The sequence below is a fragment of the Doryrhamphus excisus genome, chromosome 16 (genome assembly GCF_030265055.1).
Source record: "Doryrhamphus excisus isolate RoL2022-K1 chromosome 16, RoL_Dexc_1.0, whole genome shotgun sequence".
In the NCBI taxonomy this organism is placed as follows: domain Eukaryota; kingdom Metazoa; phylum Chordata; class Actinopteri; order Syngnathiformes; family Syngnathidae; genus Doryrhamphus; species Doryrhamphus excisus.
The window spans coordinates 1,932,008-1,955,611 of record NC_080481.1 but is presented as its reverse complement, the minus strand read 5'-3'; the positions used below and the strand labels follow the sequence as shown (position 1 = coordinate 1,955,611).

The 23,604-nt window shown below is 42.8% G+C and overlaps 1 protein-coding gene across 2 annotated transcripts; it reads right to left on the bottom strand.

Moving 5' to 3' along the window:
- Positions 1 to 986: 986 nt before the first annotated feature.
- On the bottom strand, positions 987 to 10,832 carry ccm2l (CCM2 like scaffold protein). Of its 2 annotated transcripts, none has more exons than XM_058051277.1 (11): positions 10,612 to 10,832; positions 9,573 to 9,740; positions 9,402 to 9,485; positions 7,635 to 7,818; positions 7,018 to 7,571; positions 6,820 to 6,949; positions 5,135 to 5,198; positions 4,107 to 4,263; positions 3,848 to 3,986; positions 3,559 to 3,706; positions 987 to 1,861 (listed from the first exon to the last, which is right to left on the bottom strand). In XM_058051277.1, the coding sequence occupies exons 1-11, from the start codon at positions 10,639 to 10,641 to the stop codon at positions 1,726 to 1,728; spliced, it is 1,794 nt and encodes a 597-aa protein (XP_057907260.1). In that variant the 5' UTR covers positions 10,642 to 10,832; the 3' UTR covers positions 987 to 1,725. The 2 variants fall into 2 exon arrangements, with proteins under 2 accessions (XP_057907260.1, XP_057907261.1); XM_058051278.1 differs by having other exon boundaries at positions 987 to 1,858.
- Positions 10,833 to 23,604: the final 12,772 nt, after the last annotated feature.

The following is a 23,604-nucleotide window of genomic DNA, read 5'->3' as shown; positions in this document are numbered from 1 at the left end:
ATTGTGATTGGTTGGGGGTTTTATTTAAAGGGGACCTATTATGATAATTTTTCGACCCTTTGTATTGAGTTGTGGACTCCCATAGAGCAGCTACACGCAATAACACGCACAAAAAACTTTTCAGATTTTCCAGAATCTGCACCTATTCCAGCTGTATTTCCTTGGATTTGTGCTTCCTGCCAAAACGGTCTGTTTTAATTTATTAATTTTGTATTAATTTATTAATTATATAAATAAAGTGTATTTGTAAAAATACAAAAAATTAAAAACAATTTCACCCATGGCCCACCTGCGGGGCAGGCCCACGCCGATGTGATTGGCCACAAACCCAACTATGAACCATATAAGGAAGTCCGCCCCTCTGTGACATCACAAAGGGGCAGTTTTACCACGCCTTTTGAAACAGAGCGTTTTGAGCCATCCCAAACTTCTTTCATGGCTCACTTCCAAATGTACAAAGCTCATTATCTGAAACTTTGGCGTTGTTTAATACGAGAATACAACATTTTAACTACATTTATAGGTCAGAAAAGTAGAAAAGGCGACTAAGAGACTCATCACTTTATTTTTATTCATTCATTCATTCATTCATTTTCGACCGCTTATCCTCACAAGGGTTACGGGGGGTGCTGGAGCCTATCCCAGCTGTCTTTCGGGCGAGAGGCGGGGTACACCCTGGACTGGTGGCCAGCCAATCACAGGGCACATATAGACAAACAACCATTCACACTCACATTCATACCTATGGACAATTTGGAGTGGCTAATTAACCTAGCATGTTTTTGGAATGTGGGAGGAAACCGGAGTACCCGGAGAAAACCCACGCATGCACGGGGAGAACATGCAAAATCCACACAGAGATGGCCAAGGGTGGAATCGAACTCCGGTCTCCTAGCTGTGTGCTCTGCGCGCTAACCACTCAACAGCCGTGCAGCCTCACCATATATTATTAATGAAAGAAATGGTTACAACAAAATAATGTTGACAAGAAAATTGTTTATTGACACTCCAGTAAAATGTGTTATTGTGAGAGGCATATTTGTGTGATATCATATTGATATTTTATATCAATAGTCCTTGGCCTTGGTGTGTTGCCTCCAGTCATCTTATATTGACGGCTTTTGGACAACAAATGTATAAAATGCAGGTATTATTCACAGAGCTCCGATAACGGTAATTTGACTACTACATAGTGGACAACAGTCCTAATCTGAAACTGAAACTGAAACAAATCATTCAATATTCAAATGTTTTATCATTTTTAGCGCATGTGGATAATACAGGAGGAAACAATTGGAGCTAGCCTGGGATTTGTTTATATATGTCAGTAGGCCGATGGTACGATGCCACAGTAAATCCTACCACATGGATCATTACAAAGATTATTACAGCGCTCTGATCCGCTGATGAGCATTACATCCGTCAGCTCTCACAAAGGCACATTAAGCACCACTGTTACCTCGTGTTCAATGCCGCTGTTGACAAAGTGTGAATGACATCAAACACATGAACTGTTCTATATCACTGATATGTGAGAGGACTCTGACTCTGTGAGCGCTCTGGATCTTGCTGATGTTCAGTGAGGCTGGCAGAGGAAAAGGCCAGAGGCAGGGAAGCAGTGCATCATGGGAAGGTCATGGAACTATGGCCTGGATAATGGGTCAAAAAAAAAAAAGGCACTCGGCTGCTTAAGCTTGATTTTTGGGTTCTTTTCATCTGGATTACTTAAAGGTAGTAGTCCTCCTCCTCGATGTCCTCATGTGCGTCCTCGAAGCCAAGTGCCTGTATGTCATGTGTGATGTCGCTGATGCGGCGGTTGAACTCCTGAGATCCTGAGGCCGAAGAGCAGCTGTTGTACCTGCTGGGAAAATAAACAGTTAATCGAAACACAGTCGGTGCAGTCATCTCAGGTAAGTCTCGGAGGTCCCATCATAAGGTGTTGGAAGTATGGAGCCTTGATGATGGAATTTAGGCCTGCATTTAAAAAGCCCCAAATCATGACACAGCGTTTTGTGTGTCAGCTTTAATGCTAATCAGTCTCTCTCTACCGGGAGAGAGAGACTGATAGGGTTAAAATATTCCGCCAAAATGTGATTGGCGGACAATTTTAACCCTAACCCCTAACCCCTAACCCCTAACCCTAACCCCTAACCCCTAACCCTAACCCTAACCCTAACCCTAACCCTAACCCTAACCCTAACCCTAACCCTAACCCCTAACCCTGAACCCGTAACCCCTAACCCCTAACCCCTAACCCCTAACCCCTAACTCTAAACCTAACCCCTAACACCTAACACCTAACACCTAACACCTAACCCCTAACCCTAAACCTAACCCCTAACCCCTAACCCCTAACCCCGAACCCCGAACCCCTAACCCCTAACCCCTAACCCTAACTCCTAACCCCTAACCCCTAACCCCTAACCCTAAACCTAACCCTAACCCCTAACCCCTAACCCCTAACCCCTAACCCCTAAACCTAACCCTAACCCCCAACCCTAACCCCCAACCCTAACCCCCAACCCTAAACCTAACCCTAACCCCTAACTCCTAACCCCTAACCCTAACCCCTAACCCCTAACCCTTAAACCTAACCCTAACCCCTAACCCCTAACCCTAATCCCTAACCCTAATCCCTAACCCCTAACCCCTAACCCTAACCCTAACCCTAACCCTAACCCTAACCCCTAACCCCTAACCCCTAACCCCTAACCCCTAACCCTAACCCTAACCCCTAACCCTGAACCCGTAACCCCTAACCCCTAACCCCTAACTCTAAACCTAACCCCTAACCCCGAACCCCTAACACCTAACACCTAACACCTAACCCCTAACCCTAAACCTAACCCCTAACCCCTAACCCCTAACCCCGAACCCCGAACCCCTAACCCCTAACCCCTAACCCCTAACCCTAACTCCTAACCCCTAACCCCTAACCCCTAACCCTAAACCTAACCCTAACCCCTAACCCCTAACCCCTAACCCCTAACCCCTAACCCCTAACCCCTAAACCTAACCCTAACCCCCAACCCTAACCCCCAACCCTAACCCCCAACCCTAAACCTAACCCTAACCCCTAACTCCTAACCCCTAACCCTAACCCCTAACCCTTAAACCTAACCCTAACCCCTAACCCCTAACCCTAATCCCTAACCCTAATCCCTAACCCCTAACCCCTAACCCCTAACCCCTAACCCCTAACCCCTAACGCCTAACCCCTAACCCCTAACCCCTAACCCCTAACCCTAAACCTAACCCTAACCCTAACCCCTACCCCTCACTATGCATTTTATCCACTTTTTACATACACACTGTAACACAGGAGGCTGCACAGTGGACTAGTGGTTAGCAGCAGGCCACACAACCAGGAGACCCAAGTTCAATTCCACCCTCGGCCATCTCTGTGTGGAGTTTTCATGCGTGCGGATACTTCGGTTTCCCCCCACATTCCAAAAACATGCTAGGTTAATTGGCGGCTCCAAATTGTCCATAGGTATGAATGTGAGTGTGAATGGTTGTTTGTCTATATGTGCCCCACCCATTTATAGACAACTGTACCCTCTCATGGCGGTGGCTGATGTGCTGCTCATGCTGCGTTTGATGCGTCCAAAGCTGTCGGTTAAAATCCCACCCTCGCGGATTCCAATACTTTCCAGGAAGCTTTCAAACACTCCGACATCCTTGTCTGGGATGAACGGGCGCATTCCTGGAATAAGAACAGGTTGGTGCTATGTACGTATATTACTGTATTCTTGCAGAACTTTTCACACAAATATGCACGTGTAAAATAATTTTTAATTATAAATTAATTAATAAAAAATTTTGGGGGGGGGTCTGCCTTTCTCACCCAGCAGCAGAAACTTGCGGTTGTCTCCGTACAACTGCAGCAGCTTGGAGCAGAAATGTTCTATGTTGGACCCCAGCCTGTATTCTCTCAGCAAGACGGCAAAGTGCTGCAACTCCACAGCGTTCAGTTTGTTCCTCAGCTGCGGGAAAACACATGAAAACACGCTCACTAATAAACCTATGGAATACCACATGGAACCACAAACGGATTCTCAGGAAAGACGTTTTCTCATCAAGTGACAAAGGAGTGTAACACACACGGTGATCATGTACTCCTGCATGAGCTGCAGGGTGGGGTTGCTCTCCCCCACGTCGTTAGCCGACGCCAGACTGTGGTGGGATTCCTGCAGAGACAGGGATGAACTCTCGCTATAAGTCTCACTGTTGTAGAGCTCAAACGCGTCCTGGGATCCATCACTAAAAGGGGACAGAGGCGTGGTAAAAACAATAAAACGACAACACACAAATGACCGGAACCCTTTAAAAGACCCTATTGTGCTTATTTTTACACTTGCAAACCTCCTTATCTGAGACTTTGGCAACGTTTAACACGAGAATACAACATTTTAACCACATTTAGAGGTCTTTGACTAGGCCGCTTTCACACTGCATTGCCGAGATAATATGCAATGGCTGAGGTTGAGTGAAAAAAACGTTCTCCTCTCATTCTGTGTGGAAGTGGTAGATTGTTGGCTTTTTTTGTACTTCTTAACCACTCCATTTGAAACACTGAAGTTTAGAATAAGTGAATTGGAGAGGGGGCTGCACGGCGGACGAGTGGTTAGCGCGCAGATCTCACAGCTAGGTGACCAGGGTTCAATTCCACCCTTGGCCATCTCTATGTGGAGTTTGCGTGTTCTCCACGTGCATGCGTGGGTTTTCTCCGGGTACTCCCACATTCCCAAAACATGCTAGGTTAATTGGCCACTCCAAATTGTCCATAGGTATGAATGTGAGTGTGAATGGTTGTTTGTCTATATGTGCCCTGTGATTGGCTGGCCACCAGTCCAGGGTGTACAGCTGGGATAGGCTCCAGCACCCCCGCTACCCTCGTGAGGAAAAGCGGTAGTAAATGAATGAATGAAAGGATGAAATTGGAGAGGCTAACGTGTTAGCTTAGCAACTTGCTATGCTATGCAGCCTGTGCAATGCGATGTAAACAAAGAATAATAGACGTGTAAAAGTGAATATGTCTACAGGGCTCTAATAATGCTAAAACCCGTATTTAGAAGAGACAAATCTGTTAGTTAATATTAAATCTTACTTATCACGGTGGAATATGACTTACTATAAACTGCTGCAACTGCACTCTGGATCATAACTGTAGGATGTGTCCGTCAGACAGCTGTCACCTACATAAATACAAACAACAATTCAGCAGAGTTTTGTACAATTGAAGTTTGTAAAACAATGGCAAAAACAAAAACAAAAACAAAAACAAAAACAAAAACAAAAACAAAAACAAAAACAAAAACAAAAACAAAAACAAAAACAAAAACAAAAACAAAAACAAAAACAAAAACAAAAACAAAAACAAAAACAAAAATCAACAAAAAAAAAAACAAAAAAATCAATGACTCAAGATGTTCCGCGTTTTTAGTTCCGTTTCTGTCGGAACATTTTGGGTGACGGACATGTCAGACAAACTGCAGCATGTGAGAGCTTTATCATCAAACGTGGTCAGATCTTTCTCTGTGAGTAAATACATACATAAACGTTCTGTATTGTATTTACATATTAAGTGATGTATTTTATTATTCGTGACCATCAATCTATTTCGTATGTTGCCGTGTTGTTCTAATTAAACTATTCCCGTGGTAAAGCTTGGTGGCAAAGTGAAATGTTCAATTCGTCCAGCAGAGGTCGACAGAGCTACTCATTACCTACTCTGTTCAGTCACTTTCATGTATGGTAAATTATGCTAAGAATGTTGATTTTAGCATGTGAAGAACAGCTGTAGTTTTAATGCAGTTCAATTCCACCCTCGGCCATCTCTGTGTGGAGTTTGCATGTTCTCCCCGTGCATGCGTGGGTTTTCTCCGGGAACTCCGGTTTCCTCCCACATTCCAAAAACATGCTAGGTTAATTGGCCACTCCAAATTGTCCATAGGTATGAATGTGAGTGTGAATGGTTGTTTGTCTATATGTGCCCTGTGATTGGCTGGCAACCAGTCCAGGGTGTACTCCGCCTCTCGCCCGAAGACAGCTGGGATAGGCTCCAGCACTCCCCGCGACCCTCGTGAGGAAAAGCGGTAGAAAATGAATGAATGAATGAATGAATGAAATTGTCCATAGGTATGAATGTGAGTGTGAATGGTTGTTTGTCTATATGTGACCTGTGATTGGCTGGCCTATATCCCGCTCATTTTTTTTCATTCCGCTCATTTTTTCAGAGAATACAGAGATACTGAGTTTTATTTGGTGATGTAGAGCATGCTGGGTTAGCCTGCTGCTGTGTTTAATGTAACATATTAATATGGAGTGGTTAATAACGTAATATTTGATATTATTATGTTGGCCGGAGGCGGCACGGTGGGCGAGTGGTTAGCGCACAGACCTCACAGCTAGGAGACAAGGGTTCAATTCCACCCTTCACCCTCAGCCATCTGTGTGTGGAGTTTGCATGTTCTCCCCGTGCATGCGTGGGTTTCCCCCACATTCCAACAACATGCTAGGTTAATTGGCGACTCCAAATTGTCCATAAGTATGAATGTGAGTGTGAATGGTTGTTTGTCTATATGTGCCCTGTGATTGGCTGGCCTATATCCCATTCATTTTTTCTCAAGGAACATGAGGAGGAGATACAGAGATACTGAGTTTTATTTGGTGATGTAGAGCATGCTGGGTTAGCCTGCTGCTGTGTTTAATGTAACTGTGGATTTGATTCATTTTAGAAGTGTCTAAATAAAATAAACGCATGACTGTGTCCCTCCGTGAAGGATAGGAATTAGATTAGATTTAAAGATAACTCACTCCTCTGCAGCCAGTAGCGGTCTGGCATGGCGTGATGGAACCCAGCTCTGTCAACACACTCAATGGTCTGATGGCCGTAAATGATTTGGAACATCTGGCAGATGAGGGAGCAGTACTCCTCGGCAGCATCCTACACACAGTACACATGTACACAGATCAAAATGATTCCATAATCCGTGTTGGAGTAAAGTGTCCCACCCGGTTCTCCACAGCCAGGATGACCAGGTTGCAGTACGCATCAGGGCAGGGCGTCGGTTCCAGTGGGTTGTGATTCCGTCTTTCCCAGCTGCCGTAACTCTTCCCCCTCTCCCAGCTCCCTGTACAAGCCTGCCGTCGTTCCCAGCTTCCTCCGGGACCTGCCCCGTGTCGCCTCTCCCAGCTTCCGCCCCCTCCGGGCCCCACACCGTTCACGGGCCTCGCACGGCGACTCTCCCAGCTTCCACCCGTCTTGCGTGTCGGCTGTCTCCTCTCCCAGCTCCCTCCTGCTCGCTTCCTTTCTAAACTCCCCCCTCCTCCGCCCCCCCCTCGGTCGCACCCACTTCCTCTGTCCAAATTCTGGTTCTTGTCATGGTTACCCCTGGACAGAGAGGGCCTCCAGTCGACTCCGCAAATGGTGTGCCGTCGTTCCATCGTCCCGCCCGAAGGTCGCGGGTCAACATTGCAGCTCATGGTTTGACGTCGTCCATCGGCGCCCGTCGGCTTCTTTCGATCCAGACTGTTGTCCCCGGCAACCACAGTGTCCACATTTAAACCTGAGAGAGAAGCATTTCCTGTATCATGAACTCCCGAGCTCGCCCAGGCTGATCGGTTCTCACCCGTCTTGAGGACCAGGAGGTGCAGCTCGTCATCTCTCAGATAGGACGCGGCGGCGATCTCATGCGTGGGGATTCTCATCAACAGCTTCTCGTTGTCTCGCCACGTCAGCAGCAGGCAACGAGCGGACAGACTCAGGATGCAGTCCTGATCCGTGCTGGTCTTTAAAGGCAGCACCCTCAACTGCTGCTGAGCAACAGAACTCAATTCAACTGAGAAATTAAACTCAACTCAAATTAAATTTCCATGACAACGCAGTTTACATTTAATTCACCACAGACGTAAACACACATTATTGGATATTAGTTATCAACCATAATAATGATTATTAAGCCTATAAATCTTGTTCAGTTTTATACCGTCCATCCTGATCAAGGTCACAGGGAGCGTTAATGGGCAGAGTTAATGGGGCATTGATCAGGAATTCACTCCAGACTTCCCTGACATTACCGTCATTGATTGTCAATAGATCGATTTAGTGTTTAACCGTACCAGGGACTTGAACTCGGTATCAGTTTTTGGTGATCGGGCTTCATTCATTCATTCATTCATTTTCTACTGCTTATCCTCACAAGGGTCGTGGTAATGGTAATGGTAATGGTAATGCTAATGGTAATAGTAATGGTAATGGTAATGGTAATGGTAATGGTAATGGTAATGGTAATGGTAATGGTAATGCTAATGGTAATGGTAATGGTAATGGTAATGTAATGGTAATAGTAATGGTAATGATAATGGTAATGGTAATGGTAATGGTAATGTAATGGCAATAGTAATGGTAATGGTGATGGTAATGGTAATGGTAATGCTAATGGTTTTATTTCATATGAACATGCATCAGATTACAATTGAATGCATCACATAATCAGTTCCCAGTTCCACATGTCCAAAAGGAGTAGGAAGAAGCAAAGCTTATTAAATCCTACCCCTCCATCTGGTACTTTTACAATCACTAACTGTTACATTTGTTCACTTCCTGCTTTCCATAATATTCATTCATTCATTTTCTACCGCTTTTCCTCACAAGGGTCGTAGGCGGTGCTGGAGCCTATCCCAGCTGTCTTCGGGCAAGAGGCGGGGTACACCCTGGACTGGTCACCGGCCAATCACATGGCACATTTATTCATTCATTTATTAATTTTCTATCGCTTTTCCTTACAAGGGTCGTGGACGGTGCTGGAGCCTATCCCAGTTGTCTTGGGACGAGCCAGCCAATCACAGGGCACATATAGACAAACAACCATTCACACTCACATTCATACCTATGCACAATTTGGAGTCACCAATTAACCTAGCATGTTTTTTGGAATGTGGGCGGCACGGTGGGTGAGTGGTTAGCGTGCAGACCTCACAGTTAGGAGACCAGGGTTTGATTCCACCCTCGGCCATGTTTGTGTGGAGTTTGCATGTTCTCCCCGTGCATGCGTGGGTTTTCCCTGTGATTGGCTGGCCACCAGTCCAGGGTGTACCCTGCCTCTCGCCCGAAGACAGCTGGGGTAGGCTCCAGCTCCCCCGCGACCCTCATGAGGCAAAGCGGTAGAAAATGAATGAATGAATTAATGTTTTTGAAATGTGGGAGGAAACCGGAGAAAACCCGGGGGAGAACATGCAAACTCCACATAGAAGACGACCGAGGGTGGAATCAAACTCTGGTCTCTTAGCTGTGTGTCCTGCACGCTAACCACTCATCCGGGCTAAACCAAGTCAAAGGTGATTTTACATAATAACAAATCCCTGCTGATTATCGATATAAGAGTCTGACTACGAACCCGAGCCGTGTCAAGGAGTTGCAGCAGTTCATCTCGACTGGACGGGTTCAGAGAAACGGACACCCAGGTCAGGTGACCAAGGAACTAATTGGAAAGGATAAGCAACTGGTGATCAGAAATGTGCCATAATATATTTCACTGTCTTTTATTGGATTTTGTACTTTTTTCTACCTTAACCTCCTTTTCCAGGTAGTCGAAGATGAGTCTCTCAGGGTGGATGAGGAAGTCAGGAGCGTACAGGGGGACCGTGTGCAATGGACGCCGGTAAACACTGCCTCGGTCCACAGGCCTGCGACTGGCTTTGGACCAGACCAGACGCTTAATGGGAGAGACAAAACCCTTTGGAGACACATAACGTCATGGAGAACAAACAATCAGGTTCTATTAAAGAAAAATGAAAATAAACATTAGGGTGTCGTACACGCAACCAATGAGACGCAAAGTTACATGAGAGATTTTTACATTAATTTTAAGAAAAGTATAATTGGACCAATAATTTTTGGAAGAACTTTCTGGAAGAACACGATATTTTAAATCTGGATTTAAAACATTTCACAGCAGAGAATTAGTACTTCTAAGAGTTTTTAATCATGTATTTTTAGCTATTTTTAGCTATTTTTAAGCTATTTTTAGCTATTTTTTAGCTATTTTTAGCGACTGTGTTGTACTTGTACTTTTAGACTTAACTGCATCTTTTCATACAGTGGACCACCAGATCTTGTTCTCCATTTTCTATGCCGCTTATCCTCACTAGGGGACGCTATGCTGGAGCCTATCCCAGCTGTCTTTAGGCAGGGTACAGCCAATCACAGGGCACATATAGACAAACAACCATTCACACTCACATTCATACCTATGGACAATTTGGAGTGGCTAATTAACCTAGCATGTTTTTGGAATGTGGGAGGAAACCACATGAAAAATTCCACACAGAGGGTGGAATTGAACCCTGGTCTCCTAGCTGTGAAGTCTGCGCGCTAACCACTCGTCCTACAAGTACAAATAATGTTGGCTTGGATTATAAATACATGTGTTTTTCTTTCTGTGATTCCTCTGTACAGCAACAATGTTCTGAAGTTACTGATGACTTACAATGTCATTGTTTCATTTTCACTGCCATTACATGAAATATATCATATTTAAAAACATTTAAATCTCACTGGAAAAATCATTTTAATGTCTAAATAATCAGAATGAAATGCGGAATTACCTTTCTGGACTTCTTAGGTTCATAATCCATTGTGATCTCACCGCGTGCTCTTCTGGTCCTGAGTCAGCTAAGTGGTATCATCGCATTATCAACCACTTGGATCATTTCTTCAACTTTGTCGTAAAGCTCAATATTTCATATTTAAATATTTCATATTTAGCTTTACTTCAGCATCTGAATTCTCCTTCTTTGCCTCTCGACACTGATTGTTTTGTGCTCTATGTGGGGGTGGGGGTGGGGGTGGGGGGCACAAACACACACACAAGGAGGAGCGGACAGGAACTAAAGGAAGTCCACTTCCTGTCCAAAAGGAAACTCCACCAGAAGCTGATAAGGGTCAGTTTTACTGTTGAACTGACACACACACACTAAATAACCCACCAGTGGATTGTGTGGCTTGTTTGGATAGTATGTTGCATTGCTATGATATGCTGTGATGTTGCATGTTCTCCCCGTGCATGCGTGGGTTTTCTCCGGGTATTCCGGTTTCCTCCCACATTCCAAAAACATGCTAGGTTAATTGGAGACTCCAAATTGTCCATAGGTATGAATGTGAGTGTGAATGGTTGTTTGTCTATATGTGCCCTGTGATTGGCTGGCCACCAGTCCAGGGTGTACCCCACCTCTCGCCCAACGACAGCTGGCATAGGCTCCAGCATAGTCCTAGTGAGGATAAATGGCATAGAAAATAGATTATAGGAAAACATTTGATCCAGATCCTCTCAACTGTCAAGCTCTGCAATTCTGTAATCATCAAATAGAACAGCAGAGGTCGCTGTCGCCCTAAAAACAACATTGCATGCAAAGGACTGCAATTGCTTTGTTCATATTACAAACTTGCTTCATCTGCAAGTGACTTTCCAGTTTAAATTCATTCATTCATTTTCTCAAACACGCGGCCCACGGGCCAAATGTGGCCCGCAGGACACTAATTTGAGGCCCCCGCCTTGATATGAAAGTTTAATGTTAGTGCGGCCCGCGCAAGTTTGATATGGATGCTGTATGGTATCATGTACCCAGAAAAAATTATTACGTTTGATTCATGTTCATGTTAAAGGTTAAATAACTGTTAATAGTTATCCTCCCTATCCGTGTGGAAGTGGTAAGTCTTTGGCTAGTTAAGTTTAAAGGAAATAACTTGAAGGCTACCATTTAGGTCGCTAGCTCTCTAGTTTGCGAGTTAGCATGTGTCTCAAGACCCTGCAGTTGCGCAATATGTTGTAAATAAAAAGATTATAAATGTGACTATAGTCGTGTTTTGTCATGTCTACAGGGCTCTAATAATGCTTTGTTCATTTTAATCTGAAAAAAAATAATTTGTCTACCCACCAACTATATGTGCTTTCTTAAGTTTTTATTATTTGCCGTTTTATTATTATTATTATATTTATTTATTACTGATTGATTTTCTTTATTCTTGATTTGTTTATTTATTTTTCATCTTATTCTGTGTAGAAAAATAAAAAGTAAGATATTTGAGAACAGTGGAATGTTTTATCAGAGCTTTTATTGTAGAAAATTGGAACCAAAGCAAAGTTTTTTTTAATTTTTTTGTTTTTAATAAATGCGTTTTTTTTGTTTTTTTTGGAAAACCTGATGCGGCCCAGTCTCACCCAGACCCGAGCTCCAGTGGCCCCCAAGTAAATTGATTTTGAGACCCCTGAACTATATGAATTAATGATGCCGGTCAACAAGTGGAGGACCCACAGGTGTTTATGACACATCGTTATTTATACATCCGTCTATACAGATCTACCCTGAATGGAGCTGTGTGTCATCAATGTAGTTCTTTGCTTGTCTGGTCATCGCTATGGTTACCAGTGATAGTTGTGGAGGAGGACAGGGCTACAATGTGGGTTTTGTATCGGAAAAGGTTATTCAGAAAACGATGTTGAAGAATAGAGATGGTGTTGTGCAGGCGCTACTGTTGCAAATAGAATTATACAATTTTTAAATTGGCTTTTGTCCTCGTGGGCTATAAGCCACTCATGTGGAGAAAATAAGTGTTTATTTTCTTGGGCACTCATTAGGCTTTTGTTAGGCTTGCAGCAGTGTCACTGGTGGAAGTAATTACAGCTTAAGTTTGTTGTAACATGCTGTTGTGTGCAGCTGGATCTTTGCTGTGTGGGATCTGACTCACTTGCTTGTGGACCACACAACCACGGGCGCACAAAAATCATGGTAGAAGGAAACATTGTATCACAAAAATATAACAAAAATAGGTTTTTATCACCTTAAGAACATAGCCAGAATCCGACCGTTTTTCTCTGTCAGGCCAGTGTGGAGGTGCTAATGCATGTTTTTATTTCCTGTCGTTTAGATGACCTTAATGCCTTGCTCTTTTGGTCTTCCCCAAAAAAAAGTATTTTAAATCTCCAATTATTACAGAACTCTTTTAGACCAAGTCGCTACATTGGCTCCCCGTCCACTTCAGGATGGATTTTAAGATTCTTTTACTGGTTTTTAAATGTCTTAACAGCCTTAATGGCACCTTCGTATTTATCTGATCTGCTTTTACCATATCAAGCCCCCTCGGACCCTGCCGTTTTCCGACACTGGCCTTTTAACAATACCAAAACCCAGGACCAAAACCCACGGTGAGGTAGCATTTAGCCACTATGGCCCCCACCTGAGGAACAGCACTGCCGGAGAGCCTCAGGACTGTGGAGACTGTTGATATTTAAAAAAAAAAGATTAAAGACGCACCTTTTTAATCAGGCTTTTAACTCATATTTTAAAACTTTTTTTTATGTTTTTATCTTTTTAGTCCTATTTTATGCTCTTTTAACTCCAGTATTTCCTCAGGGGGGGGTCCTCCACACTCCACACTGGGGGCTGTGTCGGGTCTGCTGAAGGGGTGCCATCCTTGGGTCCCTTCAACCCGGCTGACTGGGGGTTCCTCCCTTTAATGTGGGGGTCTGCCCGTCTGTCGGAGTCAGGGGTCGCCCTGCGGCTCCTCCCAGTGTGGACGGCCCCAAAGGTGGCATTTCCTTGATCCTCAGCGCCATGCCATGTCTTCCTACTGTGTGTGATTGTGTGTGGGTGTGTGTGTGTGTGTCTAGTATGGTGGGTGGGAGGGAGGGGCTTTCTTAGTATTTGTTTTTCCTTTTCATTCATTCATTCATTTTCTACCGCTTTTCCTCACGAGGGTCGCGGGGGTGCTGGAGCCTATCCCAGCTGTCTTCGGGCGAGAGGCGGGGTACACCCTGGACTGGTGGCCAGCCAATCACAGAGCACATATAGACAAACAACCATTCACACTCACATTCATACCTATGGACAATTTGGAGTTGCTAATTAACCTAGCATGTTTTTGGAATGTGGGAGGAAACCGGAGTACCCGGAGAAAACATGCAAACTCCACACAGAGATGGGTGACTGAGGGTGGAATCGAACACCGGTCTCCTAGCTGTGTGGCCTGCACGCTAACCACTCAACCACCGTGCAGTCCTAGACCACGTTTATGCTGAGGGTGGAATCGAACACCGGTCTCCTAGCTGTGTGGCCTGCACGCTAACCACTCAACCACCGTGCAGTCCTAGACCACGTTTATGTAACCTTTACCTATGGACAATTTGGAGTCGCCAATTAACCTAGCATGTTTTTGGAATGTGGGAGGAAACCGGAGTACCCGGAGAAAACCCACGCATGCACAGGGGAGAACATGCAAACTCCACACAGAGATGCCCGAGGGTGGAATCGAACTCGAGTCTCCATAGCTGTGAGGCCTGCACACTAACCACTTGTCCACCGTGCAGCCTCAAACATGACTTATGAAGAAAAACTAAGTCTTGTAGATCAAGCAAGAATAGACATTGTGTGTAGAATATTAATTAAAGTAAAGTCTAAATACATAAAATAAATATTTTATATTTATATAAATATTATAAATATATTTATTTATATTCTAAATAAAGTTTTTATGCAAAAGTAAGTTAGTCAACTAGCATGTTTTTGGAATGTGGGAGGAAACCGGAGTACCCGGAGAAAACCCACGCACGCACGGGGAGAACATGCAAACTCCACACACAGATGGATGGATGAGGGTGGAATTGAACCCCGGTCTCCTAGCTGTGAGGTTTTCCTTTTAATTGTAGTAATTGTTTTTTTTTAAGCACTTTGTGTTGCATGTCTTTGCAGGAAAAGTGCAATACAAATAAAGTTGATTGAATTTGATAGTTAGGCTGGGTACACAATATGAGAGCCACCGGTTCAAGCAGTGTGGAAAAAAAACGTGATATCCATGTAATTAAAAATTGAAACCAAACTGCTGTGTGTGTGTTAGAGAGAGACACTGTGGTCCAGCAGTCCACGCCAGTGTGGGTCACTGGAGCAACGCAGGTCACGTGTGCCCGACTGTTGTCTCCACATTCCCGTTTGTCCATTGGGAACAAATATGGTGTTGTTTATGCATCAGACCTTTTTTTGTCATGGGCTCGCTCATCACCCTTGTTTTTTTTCCCCCGATGTCTGCAACACTGCGGGACAATAACGTTTGAGTAAATAAGCCGCAATTGTTTTGTTTTCATGTGTGAGACTCGTTTTCCGGTGGAACCTTCTGTGAGAGGCTGGAGTGGTCAGTGTGCTTGTAGGTCAGGTAGGGGATCGCAAAGGTCACATCAGGGCACGGCCAAAAAACATGCTGACTGCGTGGGCGTCTACTGTGGAGCGGGAGAGAAAATACCTGTTTATATTGAGTGAATTGAATGTTAAAAAAGGCGTACGGACAAATTTCCCATAATCATCATTAGTGTGGCGGCACGGTGGTCTAGGGGTTAGCGCGCAGACCTCACAGCTAGGAGACCAGGGTTCAATCCCACCCTCGGGCATCTCTGTGTGGAGTTTGCATGTTCTCCCCGTGCATGCGTGGGTTTTCTCCGGGTACTCCGGTTTCCTCCCACATTCCAAAAACATGCTAGGTTAATTGGCGACTACAAATTGTCCATAGGTATGAATGTGAGTGTGAATGGTTGTTTGTCTATATGTGCCCTGTGATTGGCTGGCGACCAGTCCAGGGTGTACCCCGCCTTACGCCCGAAGTCAGCTGGGATAGGCTCCAGCACCCCCGCGACCCTCGTGAGGAAAAAGCGGTAGAAAATGAATGAATGAATGAATGAATCATTAGTGTGAATGAGAGGGACCCAAGTGGAAGAGTGAGGTTACAGGGAGAAGAGATACAGAAGGTGGAGAATTTTAAGTACTGGGGGTCAACAGTTCAGTACAATGGAGATTGTGAAAAGGAAGTGAAGAAGTGTTTGCTTGCATACTTCACCGAGCGAAAAAAGACGTGATGATCGATAGAAGAGTTTCAGCTAAAATGAAAGTAAAGGAATACAAAACTGTGGTGATACCAGCCATTTTGTTTGGTCTAGAGACAATACCACTAAAGAAAAGACAGGGAAAAAGAACTGGAGGTAGCAGAGATGAGGATGCTGAGGTTCTCATTGGGAGTGACCGGGATGGATAGGATCAGGAACATTCATTCATTCATTCATTTTCTACCGCTTTTTCCTCACGAGGGTTGCGGGGGTGCTGGAGCCTATCCCAGCTGTCTTTGGGCGAGAGGCGGGGTACACCCCGGACTGGTGGCCAGCCAATCACAGGGCACATATAGACAAACAACCATTCACACTCACATTCATACCTATGGATAATTTGGAGTGGCTAATTAACCTAGCATGTTTTTGGAATGTGTGAGGAAAACCGGAGTACCTGGAGAAAACATGCAAACTCCACACAGAGATGGATGGCTGAGGGTGGAATCGAACGCCGGTCTCCTAGCTGTGTGGCTTGCATGCTAACCACTCACGGTGGGTGCAGTCCTAGACCACATTTATTTAACCTTTACCTATGGACAATTTGGAGTCGCTAATTAACCTAGCATGTTTTTGGAATGTGGGAGGAAACCGGAGTACCCGGAGAAAACCCACGCATGCACGGGGAGAACATGCAAACTCCACACAGAGATGGCCGAGGGTGAAGGGTGGAATTGAACCCTGGTCTCCTAGCTGTGAGGTCTGCGAGGCCACCGTGCCGCCTCCGGCCAACATAATAATATCAAATATGTTCCTGACAGTTACATTAAACACAGCAGCAGGCTAACCCATTTGGATAATTTGGAGTCACCAATTAACCTAGCATCTTTTTGGGATGTGGGAGGAAACCGGAGTACCTGGAGAAAAAAATGGCCAAGGGGTGCAATTGAACCCTGGTCTACTAGCTGTGAGGTCTGCGCGCTAACCACTCATCCGCCATGCCGCCTCTGGCCAATATAATAATACAAATAAGTTCCTGACAGTTACATTAAACACAGCAGCAGGCTAACCCAGCATGCTCTACATCACCAAATAAAACTCAGTATCTCTGTATTCTCGGTATCTCCTCCTCATGCTCCTTGAGAAAAAAACAGTAAGGTTGGAGGGTGGAATTGAACCCTGGTCTCCTGGATCAGGAACAAGTACATGTAATGGTTTTATTTCATTTGAACATGCATCAGATTACAATTGAATGCATCCCATAATCAGTTCCCAGTTCCACATGTCCAAAAGGAGTAGGAAGAAGCAAAGCTTATTAAATCCTACCCCTCCATCTGGTACTTTTACAATCAGTAACTGTTACATTTGTTCACTTCCTGCTTTCCATAATACAGTTTTTTTTTTTTTTAATAATGCACCTCGTACCGAAGTACTCGGTGATATGAGCATCCAATGACATAATGGGTACCATAGTAAGTGTCAATATAGTGATATATATAGCACATCATGACTGGTTCAAGACTCTTCTACTTACAAACAAGCAAGCAAGCGTTTTAAAACTGATTCTCATCAAAGGAAGATTGTGTGCGTTTGTGTGCGTGCATGATTAACAAAGGTTAAACGGTATTCGGACCCTGCCTGGTTGTGTTTGTGTCCGATCTGCCCTCGCCAAGCGAGCTCGGGAGGGGTTTGTGTATGTAGGCCAGCGGGATCACGCACCACTGGCTCCATTTGACTCAGATGGATCCACACAACAGAAAGGGGGTGACAGGCTATGGGATGGAGCAATGGGGTTCAAAATAACCAATGGAAGTGAGAGAAGTGGAAGAATGCTGCCTGTGTTTGATATATCGGTGGAGATGAGGGGGACCGCCGGGGGCTAGGAGCAGGGAGGGGGGTTGGGGCGGGGGGGGATGGGGGGGTCAGGTGGAATCAAAAGGTCCAGGCATTTAATGACTCTCACATGCTGACTGATCTCACATGCTGACTGACCTCTTTTCTGACACGTGGTCCTTTGAAATGCAAAGCATCAGAGGCCCACCATGATGGATGAATAACAAGCAATTACAACTTGTGTATGATCATTGCGGGACAATTAAATTCACTCCTGTTTTTTTGGTTTGAGAAAAGCGAAATGCAACCAAAATTCCATGACAGAAATTTCTTTTGACTATAAAAGCAATCTTCACTCGCTAAATGTACTGCAGAAAAAGGCCAGTAAGGATAATTCATAATGCCACCTACAGAGAACATACTAACTCCTTATTTCTAAAATCACAAATACTTCAACTTGCTGATATAGTTCATCTTCAAACAGCTAAAAATAATGCATAAGGCTAAAAAATAACCAATTACCTAAAAATGTCATCCAATACTTCTCTACAAGAGAGGAGAAATATGATCTCAGGGAAGAAGTACATTTGAAACACTTCTATGCTAGGACTACGTTATGCTAGCCATAGCGTTTCAGTATGTGGAATCAAACTATGGAATGGATTGAGTAAGGGAATCAAACAATGCACAACGATGAGCCAATTCAAGAAACAATACAAGCAGTTGATGTTTGCTAAATACAAGGATGAAGAGTCTTGAACCAGTCATGATGTGCTATATATATCACTATATTGACACGCACTATGGTACCCATTATGGCATTGGATGCTCATATCACCTCGTATGGTATGGGACAAAAAATGTAAAAAAAAAAACAAACAAAAAAAAAAAACCTTAAACTGTATTATGGAAAGCAGGAAGTGAACAAATGTAACAGTTACTGATTGTAAAAGTACCAGATGGAGGGGTAGGATTTAATAAGCTTTGCTTCTTCCTACTCCTTTTGGACATGTGGAACTGGGAACTGATTATGGGATGCATTCAATTGTAATCTGATGAAATAAATCAAATGAAATAAAACCATTACCATTAACCATTACCAAATCCTACCCTGGGATACGTTTTTTTTGCACAGTACATTTATGTCACGCCATGCACAGGACGCTCCCACGAGAGCTGACAACAGCACTAAAACCGAGTGAACTCTGACCTGGTGTCAGACCTGGTTCTCATGGTAACAGATGCATCCTTGGTAATGGGTTGTTTGACAGGAGTCGATGGAGTTGACATCGCTGAGGAAGGGGGATTAGTGGTGGGCAACAGTTTCTAACTCGCTGCAGGCCTGGATTCTAAGGATAAAACACAGAGGACTGAGTGGTGGTCACCTACGGAGTAGATACCACCAGATGCTGGTACCATCAGGTACATATTGCATTTTGTTTGCATTTGCATCGATACAGTAGTGAGGAGCCCGTTAACATCTGGTTAGCATTCTGAGGCAATTAGCGCAGCAAACAGCCCATTATACACAAATGACCTTTGAAAACAGATCCATCAGGGCGGCAAAGGGAAGATGGACAGTAAAACATTTCAACAATCCACTATGCTAAGGGTCCAAGGGTGCACATGGAGTCAGATGTTCACAGCAGGATATCTCGATCTGGACACAATTCCATCTGATTAGTGTGGATCACTTTTTTGACCCAAAAAAATCAGACGCAGATACGTCTCGTTTCAACCACACCTAATGGTTTCTATAGAACAGGGGTCTCAAACTAAATTTACCTGGGGGCCACTGGAGCTGCATCAGGTTAAAAAATATATATATACACAGAAAAAAATAAAATATAATAAAAAGATTAATAAATATTAATTATATTAAATATTAATAAATATATATAATATAATAGTCTTCAATGCTTCTGCTATACCCTCCACTTTTTCAGTGCTTTGGTTCTTTGGAAAAGCTCTGATAAAACATTAAATTATTATAAATACATTTTTATTTATTATTAAATTATTAAATACATGTTTAATGTTAATTTTTATTTTTCTACACAAAATAAGATGGAAAAAATAAATAAGCAAATCAAAAAACAAATGAAACAAATTAACAAATACATTTTTATTTATTATTAAATTATTAAATAAATGTTTAATGTTAATTTTTATTTTTCCACACAAAATAATATGGAAAAAATAAATAAGCAAATAAAAAAACAAATGAAACAAATTAAACTTTCATATCACACAATGCCTATTCTTGCTTGATCTACAAGACTTAGTTTTTCTTCGTAAATCATGTTTGAGGCTGCACGGCGAACGAGTGTTGTGTGCAGGCCTCACAACTATGGAGACTCGAGTTCGATTCCACCCTCGAACATGTGTGTATGGAGTTTGCATGTTCTCCCCATGCATGGGTACCCATTCCGGGTACTCCGGTTTATTCCCACATTCCAAAAACATGCTAGGTTAATTGCCCACTCCAAATTGTCCATAGGTATGAATGTGAGTGTGAATGGTTGTTTGTCTATATGTGCCCTGTCATTGGCTGGCCAATCACAAACAGACTGTGTACATATATTTATACTGTATTCTGTATATTTAGTATTTTCATTTTTTTAATAGATGTGTCTGCACCTACTTCACCAAAACAAATTCCTAGTATGTGTTTGATCATACCTGGCAATAAAACCGTTTCTGATTCTGATTCTGATTCTGAAGTGGAATTTGCTCTGCAAAGAGACAAATGTGCGCAGTAGAACGTTTTCCCTTTTTTCTCGACAGAGGTTTTGCCAGTCAAATCTTGCTCTGTTTTGTTCTGTCTCTTTGAATGACAACACTGACGGTTTGAAGGCCAAAATCTTCTGTGAACACAAAACAATCAGAAATCTCTCCCTCACTGCTGGAGCGTCCCTTTTTGTTTTTCTCACAACACACACCTGCAGCTGTGGATTAGCCAAAAGCAGTGAGGGGATTTGAGCTGTGTTTCTTCTCTTTCATGGGATAGCAAGAATGAGAAAGAAAACACAGTCAAATGGCCATGTTTTTAAAGGAGTCACATGTTTGGGATCCGTTTCTGCGAGTTTAGTGATTGCTGTTCCAAGATGATGTACACGGTCTTGGGGTAAATCCTTAAAACTTTCAAAAAACACAGAGCTGCCAATCTAGAATTTGTATCTTTACGGTCCAGTCAACACACCGCATTGAAGTAATGCCGGTTGCTGACAAATTGACAGACCCTGTCAATCAGCGCAGTGGCATCTTAAACAATCGTTCAATTGCTCTGTGCAAGGTTTCGGTGTTATTTTTATGATGAATAATAATTCACACTCCATTCCTCATCGGAAACAGACACAAGGGGATGCTGAGCAGAGAGAAATCGGAGGATGTCGATGCGAGGGAAGAGAACGGCAACACTGTGGATGAGTGGATAGATTCTAACAATATTAACTAACCTAATGCTGTCTGCAGAATCTTATCAGCTGCCACTTAAACCATAGGGAGCAGTCTTTGGCAAACAGTAACAACAGTAACAATAACAAAAAAAAAGAACAGAATATAATTATCTGGAAGTCGGTTTATCGGATAAAAACTCCTTTAATGATGTTTCGTGAATCAAGTGACACGTACCAATAGAGTTAGCATAATGCACTTATGGATTTGACAGCAGAGGAACACTAAAAAAAAATTGATTTTAGCACAACTTAGTTACAAGCGTGTGATTTAAAGGGGAACTGCACTTTTTGTGGAATTTTGCCCATCATCAACATATTTTTTTTCCCTTTTCTGTGCAGTCTAGCGCAATAAAACAAGTTAATAGAAGCTAGCTAGCAAAGGGCATCAAGGGAAATATATATTTAGACGCTAAAGCCTTCACAAAAAAAACCCTCAAAAAACGGCAACAGTGTACCATTTACATAACTGACTTGTATATTAACTTGTATATTAATTAGTATTAAGGATCGACTGATACATCGAAAAATGTGGCCCGCAGGACACTAGTTTGAGGCCCCCGCCTTGATATGACAGTTTAATGTTAGTGCGGCCCGCGCAAGTTTGATATGGATGCTGTATGGTATCATGTACCCAGAAAAAAATATTACGTTTGATTAATGTTCATGTTAAAGGTTAAATAACTGTTAATAGTTATCCTCCCTATCCGTGTGGAAGTGGTAAGTTTTGGGCTATTTAAGTTGAAAGGAAATAACTTGGAGGCTACCGTTTAGGTGGCTAGCTCTCTAGTTTGCGAGTTAGCATGTGTCTCAAGACCCTGCAGTTGCGCAATATGTTGTAAATAAAAAGAGTATAAATGTGACTATAGTCGTGTTTTGTCATGTCTACAGGGCTCTAATAATGCTTTGTTCATTTTAATCTGAAAAAAAATAATTTGTCTACCCACCAACTATATGTGCTTTCTTAAGTTTTTATTATTTGCTGTTTTATTATTATTATTATATTTATTTATTTATTACTGATTGATTGATTTTCTTTATTCTTGATTTGTTTATTTATTTTTCATCTTATTTTGTGTAGAAAAATGAAAATTAAGATATTTGAGAACAGTGGAATGTTTTATCAGAGCTTTTCTCGTAGAAAATCGGAACCAAAGCAAAGTTTATTAATTTTTCTGTTTTTAATAAATGCGTTTTTTTTGTTTTTTTTTGAAAACCTGATGCGGCCCAGTCTCACCCAGACCCAAGCTCCAGTGGCCCCCAGGTAAATTGAGTTTGAGACCCCTGGTGTAAATGATTCCAAATCATCAGAAACCTACGTCTGCGGTGTCCATTACTTTGATGGTACATTCCCACTTGACATGAACGATATCTGTATGATGAGTGTCTGACATGTGAAAAGCACTTTGCAGGACACCACTTAAGTCATGGTGGGAGGAGGCATTTATTATTTAGCTAGTTAAACTTGCCGTCTCTTAACTTGATTGAAAAGTGAATTTCCTCACACTGTCTCATAATTGAGGTGGGGATTCTTTTTATTCTATTTTTTTTTTCCTGAAAACGTCAGCACTATGCTTTCTATCCATCATGTCCGATGAGAAGTCAACTCTCACTCACCTCAGCTGCTGGCTCTATTCCAGATACGGATCGACCCGAGTGTAAATCTAATTTCCATGATTGTCAGTAGGGCTTTTACTTTACAACCTTACACAGAGCAAAGCAAACACGCTCGCTCTATCCTGAAACAGGAGATATACTGTACACGAGACCATTTGCTCATTTTATTGCGCGTAAGAGATTCACATTTTGCATCCGTTGGCTGAGCTCTGACCGTTGTTACAAAGAATAAAGACTACTGGAGCATCTCCGTCTCCTCCCGTCTAACTCCAGCGCAGCCATTGGAAATTAAAATGTGCTTTTAATGTGATGTCTATTGCTACGGCCCATTTCCCATCCCTGTAAAACACAGACACACGAGTCAAATGGCAACTTCAAGTGACACGTAAAACACAATGGTTGTTATTCAAAGTGTGCGTTTTACCCAGCCAAGTGAAAACTAAGTAGAGAATCTATTATTTAAAACGTCACTCAGGTGTCAACGATTACTTTACTGCTCAGCTGAACCAGACTGTAATCCGAGCCGGTCTGATTAGTTCTCAATGCCTCTATCATTGACCTGTTCTTATGTGGAAAACTCTTATTAGGAAAACAGGGTAATATAGTGTAAAAACTAACATTAAACATTTGTAAACAAATCAATACTTAGTGCTGTATTTAGTTATTATAGCAAAATGTGTTCTTACAAATTAACTGATATGATTGAATATAGTTTTTTCCTGTCAGTTACAGTAAACAACAATTCCATGGTGCTCATCTTTGTAATGATAATTATATGGCAACAGGATCAAATACTTATTTTCCACACTGTATATACAGTATCTGTATATATG

Excerpts from the sequence above, each read along its gene's own strand:
- ccm2l (XM_058051277.1), bottom strand. The coding sequence starts at position 10,641 with ATGGATTATGAACCTAAGAAGTCCAGAAAG. Across the intron at positions 9,741-10,611 it reads AACCTAAGAAGTCCAGAAAG|GGTTTTGTCTCTCCCATTAA; the intron begins GTAATTCCGCAT and ends GTGTCTCCAAAG. Across the intron at positions 3,987-4,106 it reads TGCAGGAGTACATGATCACC|CTGAGGAACAAACTGAACGC; the intron begins GTGTGTGTTACA and ends GTTTTCCCGCAG.